Source organism: Cynocephalus volans, chromosome 8 (genome assembly GCF_027409185.1).
Source record: "Cynocephalus volans isolate mCynVol1 chromosome 8, mCynVol1.pri, whole genome shotgun sequence".
In the NCBI taxonomy this organism is placed as follows: Eukaryota; Metazoa; Chordata; class Mammalia; order Dermoptera; family Cynocephalidae; genus Cynocephalus; species Cynocephalus volans.
Window position 1 is genome coordinate 146,572,067 of NC_084467.1, and position 10,995 is coordinate 146,583,061.

Below are 10,995 nucleotides of genomic sequence, written 5' to 3' on the forward strand. Positions count from 1 at the left end.
ACTGAACAAATAAAGACTGGAAATTGCTAAATGCATCTTTCCCTCTTTCCTGTAGGAACTTCTACTTGCAGAAAAGTGGGCTAAAATGAACAAGCTCCCCTTTCCAAAGATTGATCCTTATGTGTTTGATCGGGAAGGACTGAAGGAGTGCTATGTCTTTAAACCCAAGAATTCTGACATGGAGAAAGATTGCCCGACTATCATTCACTTTGTTCTGGCCAACATCAACTTCAGAAAGTACAAAGCTCCAGGTATGTTGGGAATAAGTTATATTCCATAGAAATCTGGTAGGGAAGCAAGACTGATATTAATCCGTATCACACAGGCACTGCTATACCAGCTATTAAAATATTGGATGCTTCCTTTACCTTGATAAATAGCTACTATCCTGAGACCACAAGTGCTTCCCTTCTTTGTCACCCCAAGATTCTCTGAGCTCCTCACAATCCAGAAACTGTGAAGGGTTAACACCTAGCTCAGCGAAAATCTCTGAGGCTTTATTCCAAGACCTTGAACTATGTTTGCTCTGATTGATTGGTGCTCTTGTCATAGGGGTTGTTAAATATTTTAAATATCACCCTTGTAAGAAAGCTCTTGTTCCAGGCCGAGCCCATGGCGCACTCAGGAGAGTGCGGTGCTGGGAGCGCGGCGACGCTCCCGCCGCGGGTTCGGATCCTATATAGGAATGGCCGGTGCACTCACTGGCTGAGTGCCGGTCACGAAAAAGACAAAAAAAAAAAAAAGAAAAGAAAAAAAGAAAGCTCTTGTTCCTGAACAAGTCATGTAAAAAATTCTGGGGACTTCAGCTGACCACAAGATAAGTGTAATCTAGCAATTTCATGTTGTATTTCATAGAAAATGAGAATCCAGTTCAAGGCCTAGTCATTCTGTTATATCACACCCAGCAGAGTCTGTAGAATCTCTGTATCCTGATTAACCAAAGGAGACCTAGAGGTTGACAGGCAGGATGTTTAAAGCTCTAAAAATCAGTTATTTTTGGACCAGAAAATGTAGTTTCCCATCTTGTGAATGAAAAGACACAAGAAATAGTCAGGGATGGAAAGAGAAAGGAATATGGAGAAGAAAATGGCCTTTTTCTAGATTGCTCCAGACGACAGAGAAAGGGTCAATAAGGATGGAGATTATTGTGAGGCACACTTAATTAAGCACAGGACAAAGAAGAACTGGCTGGCATTTTCAGGTGTCAAGCAGTGGAGCAATGGACACCTGGAGAATTTTTTATCACTGTTAATTCTCCAGGGAAGGCTCTACGAGCACTTGGCACATATAGGGGATTTCTGTAGCATGAAGACAATTGAATAATGTTTTGCTTTGGGTTCCCCCAGAAGCAGATTCCGAGAAAAGGATACAAACGTGAATAGTTTATTTGAGTGAACTAGGGAACACTCTAGTTTATTAGTAAGGAAATGGAAAAAGGGAAGGAAAGCAAATAGCAAAGGATGTGTTAGTAAGCCGGCTGCCACAAGGGGAATTTGAGCCTGCTGGGAAAGTCTAGGGAGCGGAATGGAACCCATGCTCCAGAGTCTTCCTTCCCATCACCACACCAAGAGGTAAAGGGACTGGGGTGTTTGTATGCTAACTCCCTAGAGTCTTTGGTTGGCCACTGCCTGGAGCACAGTGCTGCTATTTACCAGAATTTCCAGCCTGCTGTTAGTGGGCAAAGCAGCCTTCCACAGTTGAAGGGAGGGGTAGAAAGCCCTCAGCCACAGAGACACAGATACCGGCAGCTGGAAGTCATCCAGTCAGAACATAGGAAAGATACAGTCCAAAGGTATTACAGATTATATGGCTCTGTGATGGCTCCAAGTGCTGTCTTTATGGTCCTTTGTATGTTTTATTCCCTGGGTTTTAGAGATATTTTGTAGTTTTCAAAATACCACCATCTGTGACTCTTCTGATATTTAGGTGTTCCAAGAGAAACTGAGGAAGAGAAAGAAATAGCTGACTTTGATATTTTTGATGACCCCGAATCACCATTTTCAACCTTCAATTTTCAATATCCCAATCAAGCATTCAAAAGGCTGCATGATCTGATGCACTTCAACACCCTGAACAATATTGATGTAAGTATCTCCCATGACCATTGATTGACAATGTCCAGTTACTTCCATGCCACGTAAATACAGCGGTACCTCTTTTTAGTTAAGTAGAAATAAAAATAAGGTTTATGAATGACACCACCCAAAATAGGTCACTTTACTTTTGATGAATTATTTTACTAATCTCCAGGAAAAACCCTACAAAATTCACAAATAAGAAAATTCATGCCTCCAAATGGACAGAACCCACATTTTATGCTATTAGTTTATTAAATGATTGGTGAATACTCAGCTTCTTCCCCAGAGTACCTAGTGTCATCATGTGATAAAATAAATAGTAAGTAAGGAAGAAAAGTGTTGACAAGGAAATATAAGGGTAGAAAAGTGAGTGTAACCAGAAGTGTAGTTAATCTGCAAAACTATCATGACAAACTTTAATGAATACATTCATGCTTTTAGGATATTTTATTTTCATGGGTCTTGGGAGTGTTGCCAAAGGTAACATCCTCTTCCGTTTTTATCTCTTGAGATATCAAGTATGCCTTTCTTTAGAAATTTTACAAACAAGTCCTTATCTTTAGTATCGATTGTTCCTATCACTAGTATATCTGCTGCTGAGATTCTGTGTCTATGTGAAATTCTTTAGTTTCTAACTCACCATTTAGGAACACTGTTGTGTAATTGAAATCATGGGCTTGTGGTTCCATATCATAGTGTCTGATGAATTATTATGAATTGTGAAAGCTCAAGTTCATTGGCCTAATTGGATTTTTTACATTAGGAAACAAGAATAAAAGCAAAAGGAAAAAAATTAAATGGAGAGGGATAGGCATCATGTCTGATTTGCCAGTCTTTTTGGAGACTGTGTGAATGGTGCAAAGGAACTAGAAGTATGTGGATGAGTGTGCTGTTTATATGGGATTTAATTAGATTTTGTGAGCTCATAGAACTCTGGCCCATCTAGTTGGCTTGCTTGTTTAGTTCGGCCAGAGACTAGTCATGATCAAACGTGTGCAATCATGATAGTTGCGCCATAATGTTTATTAATCAACATCTTTAATTTTTTAAACATAAGAAATTTTCCTCAATTAGCTTCAGTTCCTACAGCTCTAAAATTCTTTCTTTTCAGCCTTCATTTGCAAATATACGATAATTCATGTAAAACATGCTTATCAAGATTTACAGCTTATATCATTTTCTCAATATATTTTTGTCTCTTTTTTATCTTGCAATCAGTGGACATCTGAAAGCCACATGCTACATTACTTCTCTGTAGGAATGATGAAAATCTAAAGAATATGAAGAGAAAAATTAGTATTTTAATTAATGATTTATAGAGAGTAAGCAGAAATTCTCAGAACAGAGTTGTTTTTATAAAACCCCATGCTGTTAGGAGAGAACTAAGGAGTAATATCACAGTAATCCTGTTTTCTCCAGTATAAGCCAAGAAGTTCAAAGCTGTATATTCCTTGGGATAAAATGTATTAAACTTGATCAGTCATTCTCAGATGGTGAAAAGTAGATTGTAGGAATACATAAATACTCTGTTGGACTTGGGAATACATATATATATGTGGATACAGATATATACACACATACACACATATATGTAGATATCTCAACTACTTTTCTGTTTTCAGTTCTGGTTTATATAGAATGTGCTAAACTATTTGCTATAAAGAATGATGCAGTTCTATTTATATGTTTTACAAGCATTCTTTAAAATAGTTTGTTTGACACACCGATGCAAAAGTTAAAGCCTGAACACAAATAGACTAAATCCCAAAGTAACTGTCCAGATTTACAGCTCATCAGATGTTGATTCTTCACAAACCATTAATCAAGCCGTTTTGAATTTCCTCTGCCAACATTTCTGGCACAGCATGTAGAGGCAAGATCATGGGCTTTAAATCACCTTTAAATCCCAGATAGGCCATTCCTGTGACTTTAAATAAGCTACTTAAACTTTTTGAGCCTAGTTTCCTCATCTCTAAAACAGATGTCATAGGACCTATCGTAATGGCAGCAGTGAATATTTAATCAGGTGGTGCATAAGCAATGCCCTGCAAACAGAAGCTGTTCAATAAGTGAGAACTTTACCTATGCATGTCTGTGTGCTGTACCCCTGAAGGTCTGTGGTGGTTCCACCACAAGACCTTTGCAAATGTTCAGAATTAATAATATAGACATGTAATAGTAGTCTAGGCAGCAAGTAAATATTTTTTGAATGAATGAATGTAATTTTTCTTCTAAATTACATGACCATTGAGACTCATGTTCAAATGATGTCCTGTGTGTGTGTGTGTGTGTGTGTGTGTGTGTGTGTGCGTGTGTGTGCACGCGTGCATGTGCGTGTGCATGTGTGTATCTCATATCCATTTCATATCCAGGTAAAACTTTCAGTTTTCATTGACATTTTATCTGTCCCTTGGTGGTTCCCTTCTTCCCCTCACTTTAACCAAGAAAACACATTTTTATCACAATTGGAGCTTCTTGAGTGATGATTCATAAAGAGCAACAAAACTCTGCTGAGATTAGGATGCTGGGCACTTCATTAGGCTCAATCATTAGCTACATCTCTCTTTCCCCCATCATCTGAATAGAATAGAATTCACATTTCAGCAACACGGCACATACTTTCTGCCACAGACTGTCAGAGTTGTTTGTAAGTAGTGGACACTGTGAGTATAAACTCTTAGAATGCAAAGTCGCTTATTTGCCAGTCCCACAGCAGACAGTTTTCAACTTGGTGACCGTGACCACCACGGCTTAAGGCGACTTTTCCTCCTCAATTCACATTCTGACATAAAGTTTTGCTCTGAAAAGGCCACCCTGTCTCTGACAGTTACATGCTCCCGTTGCTTCATTTTTCCAGGAGATCCTAGCTGGCCCGCTTCGCCGAAGCTAAATTCCAGTTTATCTTTAGAGGACTTCTGCTCTGTGTCTGTTCACTTCATGACAGAAGCCTGGATTTCTTGTTAGTGTCGGGTTTCTGTATGTTCTCAATCCTCCCAAATTCCTTTTTACTGAACATTGCCTCAATGCATTTACAATTACAGTGTTTCCTTTCTTTTATTCTTTCTTTCTTTCTTTTTTAGAAACTCAATATATAGTGACTTATACTGGTAGACATGTGGATGTGGGAGATGCAGAGTCTTTGCAGTCACACCAAATCTGCTGTTCAAATCCTTGCTGCATTGCGTCTTTTGGCTGGGTGATGTTGGGCAAGCTGATTAATCTTTCCAAATTTTGCTTTCCTCATTTGTAAGGGGAAACAATCTTACATATCTTACATAAGATATGTAAGGGGATGCATATCCTACATAAGATATGTAAGGGGATGCATATCCTACATAAGATATGTAAGGGGATGCATATCTTATAGGATCAATAGGAGATTAAGTAAAACAATATAATTTAAGGGCTTGGCATGTTATAGACACTCAGTAAATTGAAGCAGCTAATATAATAACAACTAATTATTATCAGTGTTCTTATTCTCTTCCGCATTTAATTATCAATTATAAACCCTTTGGGGGCTATCTGGTAAGCTCAGTTGGTTAGAGCATGGTGTTATGACACCAAGGTCAAGGTTTTGAATCTCCATACCCTTTTTTTTTTTGGTGACCAGCCACCTAAAACACAAATAATAAACCCCTGAAAAACAGTGATTTGCCTTACTTACCTTGTGTCCTCCGGAGACACTGATCACCAGGTCTGGCACCTAAAATAAATATGAAATAAAATATTTATGATTGATTTTTAAAATGTCATTGACTTATGGGTGATGGCAAGTGTCAGGACACAAGGTGCTATTGTGATTGGAGGCAGAATTCCTGACCATGGGAATCTCTATGCGGTGTATGCCCAGTCACGTAGTGTGGCTACACACTGTACCTGTAAACCAACACTTCGATCTGGACAAAATATACCTTCTGAGATCTCTTTTTCCAGAACCTGTTGATTCTACTATTACAGGAAAATATATTTTTTTACCAGTCTCACTCATTCAATTTATTAACTCGGTAGGCACATTCTATGAACCTATTATGTGTTGGTTTATTCAGCATATGTCCATGTGCATAATAGTGAGCCTTCAGAATTCTTTCCCAAATAATTCTACAAAGTATTAAATATTAGATATTAATTAAAATGAGGAAAAACACATATCTAGATATACTGGTACTTAATTATTAATTTATTGATATTATATCATCTTGATAAGAGTGTCTAGGTACAAGTCAAGGTTTTATCTTTTAAAAAGTAATTTAGAAGCTTATTGTGTATCATGGTCTAATATGAGGGATCTTTAAAAAGCTCATGGGAAGGATGCGATTATTTTTTAATTCCATTTTTCCATGGACTTTTTGAGGTACCCTTGTATATTAGGCTCAAGCTAATCTACCTTTCATGCTGTCTGTAATCTCTTCTATCTCATTTATTCATTAATTTCACACAAATTTTTGGGTATCTACTTGCCAGGCACTGTTTTAGGAACTAGGGACATAGCAATGAACAACACAAAACAACAAGGAAAAGTTTTGAGTGCTTCATATTAGCCAAATATTTTCCCCACAATATTTAACACTCAAAACTAACCTATGAGGTAGGTGTTTTAATTTACATTTGAAGAAACTGAGTCATGGATCATTTAGGCAGATTGCTGGAAGTCACAATTTTGTGAGGATCTGAGATGAGGCCACACGTCTTTTCTCACTCTTTTCTCACTTTTGAACCATCTCTCTCTCAAACGGCCTTATTTGTTAACGATCTCCAAGCACAGCCTCCTTTCCAGCCAGGCCCACCAATTCCCAAGGTCTCCTATGCATGCCATGATCTTACATCTAAAGCCTTTTAATACAGTTATTCTGCAGACAATGCCCAGCATTTCCTCTCCACTTATGAAACCCTACCTGTCCAATTCAACTCAAGTCTCATTATCCCCATGAATCAAACCTTATCCTGTATAACGCAACCTTCAGTGAGCACCTTCTGTGCATTTATTCATTTTGTAAATAATTATTTTGCATCTCCATATTCTAAGTGCTGAAATCAAATATGACAAGTCCAATAGGGTTCCTGCTTTCATGACATTTCAGTTCTTATTGGGAAGGTAGGCATTAACCAGAAAATTCACAGGATTTTAGGCCAGAATATCTTTTTTGTATTATTCTATATTTATAATTTTTTAAAACTTCTTTCTCAAAATATGCTGTAACTTCCTCTCTTGGTATAATTTTTTATTTTCTAGCATGAGAACTCAGTGTTTGTGGATTTCTTACAATCTCACATCTTCAAATTTCCTTTTGAGGAAGATCATATCTTTTTTTTTAATTCTCTGCCTTTATTAGCAGAGACTTAAGGGGTCTGGTTCAACAATTAGGAGGCTATTTAATGGTGTAAGTGAAAGATAACATGGGTCAGACTCAGGGATGGACAGCGGGGATAGAATCATTAAGCTATGAGCACTATTGCTAGGATAACCCTGACAAAAGGGATTTGGGATCTCAATGAATTTCAGAGGACAATGAAAGAGAAAATTAGATATAAACAGTATTTAATGGCGCACTCGGTAGAGTGCTGCGCTGGGAGCGCGGCAACGCTCCCGCCGCGGGTTCGGATCCTATATAGGAATGACCGGTGCACTCACTGGCTGAGTGCCGGTCACGAAACAAACAAACAAACAAACAAAAAAAAACAGTATTTAAGATTATTCCTTGTATAATAAAAAATTAGAGAGATTTAAATTTGACATATTGCCTTTTTGGATGTATCTAGTTGTATGCTGTAGGATGCCAAAAGGTTTGAATATAACAACTGACCTAGTACTGAGCTTAGCAGCTTCTGTTTATGTCGTAGATTTTTAACTCCCAGGAATTGGGTATTTTCTGCAGTAATCTCAAACTGTGGTTAATGTTTTCATAGTGTTCATGTGCCACCTAGTGGTTCACCTTGCACATTCTAATTGCATTACGATTTCGGTTTTTCAGTTATAAATATAAATGTTTATTTTCCTTTATAAGAATGGCCTGTTTACTAGGAACCTCAGCTGAAGTCCAACTATGATAAATCCACTAGTTCACGATTCGAGTATTGCTGATTTTTTTGTGCTTATGAATTTATTATAAAGGAATTGACGGTAGTCATTATCAATATAATTTCCCTTGTGGTCTTTTCTATTGTAAAGTTTTTAGGTGTTTGGAAAGTAAATAGTTGATTTTTATTTTACTTGTTACTTCTCTGCAGTGAGGGTTGATGTTTCTTGAGTTGCTTTGAAGGAGAAACCAACTGATATATTTGCTGACATAGATCTCTAGAAAGACAAGGTGATTATCAAAAGAAGGTGTATTAGGACACTGAGTGGCAGAACTGATTAGTTGACTTATACCATATAATAAATCCACTCTTATCTATATATGGTATGTTTATTTCTTGTGAACTTTATAGCCTCGCTTCTAGTTTAAAGCTGCCAATTTTCATCATGTATGGTCATTTAACAAATAACAACAGTGATGGATGCAGTTATGGGATGTTTCTTATGTACCAGGCATTGTACGACGTGCTTTATATAAATAATTTCCAATCCCCACAAAACTTAAAATTAGTAATATTATTTCCATTTTAAAGAAGAGAAAACAGGCTCAAGGATTTATACTAATTGTCCATCTCATGCAGCAAAAAGTGATTGTGCCTGGAGACCTTTGCTCCAAGTCTCCTTCAAGGTCTGAAGCATTTTCTGTCACCACTGAATTAATTGTTTCTTTTACTCATGGGAAAACGGAGTCGGCTAATATCTGCTTTACTTTAAAGACTGAAGTAACAGTTGAACTCATTTTTCCTGGAAGATAATTATATATTTAATACTTTTAAAAATAAAGCATATAAAAATCAGATTCCTGTGATAACTCTCTCTTTCCAGAACATGACTGCTTATTGTTTAAAGTTGCTCTAGAGGGGCCCAAGAGAACGTCACAGACTGTTAGTCGCATGTTAGCACCACTGAGGTCTCTCATCTTCCTCCTCCGGGCACTGAACCATATGAGGTTGCACGTGGGGATGGGAAAACCCCTCTTGGAACATGTCTCAAGGCCAAGTGGGCCACTCCAGCTCTGAGTGGAGGAGGCCGTTGTGTCCTAAACTGCTCAGACTTGCCAAGTATTCCTACCCATGGCAGAGGGCTGAAAGCATGTGGATAGTGCCTTAACACTGCTTAATAATTCCTGAGGTAGAGGATACAGGGAATTGGGGATAACCCTGTAACTTGCCTGTCTCTTAGTTAAGATGAAATGCTGTAGTCCCGTCCTGAAGAATGGGATCTTCCTGATTTTGACAGGGTTTTAAAGCAGCAGCAGAGCCAAGATTACTCTCCAGACTTCTTCCTATTGCTCTGCAATAACTGCTTCCACCAAATTCCAAATTTTCTCTTCTTTTCCCAAATTTCTAGCTAAGTTAACTTAATACCAGAGACAGTATATAACAATTGCATTAGCAATTCTTAGAGGTTGTAGTTGCCTATATTTTCTTCCAGTCACTGTTAATTTGGGTATATATCGAGATTATTTTGTATAAAAAACAGCAATGCCTTTTCGTCAGTAAAATCACGAAGACTGGTGTTTCCTCCATAGAGGACACCTATGTTTTGTAGCTGTGACTGTTCAGTTGAGGAAGCAGGGAAATTCTTCAGTGACACCTTCTCTCCTCCATAGGGAAAAGTCTTTGCTTCCTTCTGTCATTTCCACTTGTTCACTAACTATAAAGAACATAAATTATAGATTTAGTAATTACTTCTTTCTTTCCTATTTTCACCTTTTTTGTGAAGGACAGAACAAACACATTTACCATGTTACAAATATTTTATTAACAACTTTATCAGCACAAAATCTGGAACATTCCCAGAATACTTCTTTCTCTGGTGGAAGGAAGAGTAGCTGGATATGAGCCTAACAAGAGTGTGGCGGTGGGAGGTTGAATTTCGATGTGTGTGCATCACTCGGATTTCTCTCTCTATATTTCAAAAAAAAATAATGAGAAGATCAATTAGAGTTTTTTTTTTTGACCAAACAAGTGTTTAAATGAATTCATAGAAGCACTAATTATACATCTCTACATCTCTGCCTCTATCTACAGGTAATAAAAGATGCCATCGTTGAAAGCATTGAATACAGAAGACAGAATCCATCTCGTTGTTCTGTTTCCCTCAGTAATGTTGAGGCAAGAAAATATTTCAACAAGGAGTTTCTAAGTAAACCTACAGCCTAGATCATGCACTGGAAAGGTTGGCGATTTCTGATGTGGAGGCAGTTTGAAATTCCATGACAACTGGATTTAAAAGCAAAGTACAGATAGTCGAACTGATCAAAAGAGACTGGCTGATATTCAAAGTTGCAGTTATTTAGCTGCATAAGAATAATACTATTATAAGTTTATTAGCCTGACAAATGATGTCGATTGTGTAAAAATATACTCAGCTACATTTTCTGTCAGTATGAATTTCCTGATGCAAATGTAGGGGACATATACTGTATTTTTTAATCATTACTCACTGACTTTATCATGTGTGCTCTTTTTAAAAATGTATTTTTCTTTTAAAAATATTTAACAGTTCAATCTCAGTAAGTAAGATTTCCCATAGAGTGTGAATGTTATTCACTGACTAGATTTATACATGCCGTGAGACAACACTATTTTTATTTATATATGCATATATATACATACATGAAATAAATACATCAATATGCAAATTAGCATGAAATAATTGACTGTTTTGTTATCCTCCTTTTTTTTTCTTTTTCTTTTTCTTTTTGGTTTTGGTGGCTGACCAGTATGGGATCCGAACCCTCAACCTTGGTATTATAACACCGTGCTCTAACCAACTGAGCTAACCAGCCAGCTCTGTTATTCTTCTCAATGAGATATTGCACTGTTGCTATGAAAG

General features: G+C 37.3%; 1 protein-coding gene across 1 annotated transcript in view; it reads left to right on the forward strand.

The window, feature by feature from the left end:
- Window positions 1–10,319, forward strand: part of PLA2G4A (phospholipase A2 group IVA) — a 247,567-nt gene extending 237,248 nt beyond the window's left edge. Inside the window, exons 15-17 of the mRNA XM_063105935.1 lie at window positions 56–251; window positions 1,927–2,084; window positions 10,188–10,319. Coding sequence (XP_062962005.1) covers window positions 56–251; window positions 1,927–2,084; window positions 10,188–10,319 — 486 coding nt within the window. The remainder of the gene's footprint in view (window positions 1–55; window positions 252–1,926; window positions 2,085–10,187) is intronic.
- Window positions 10,320–10,995: the final 676 nt, after the last annotated feature.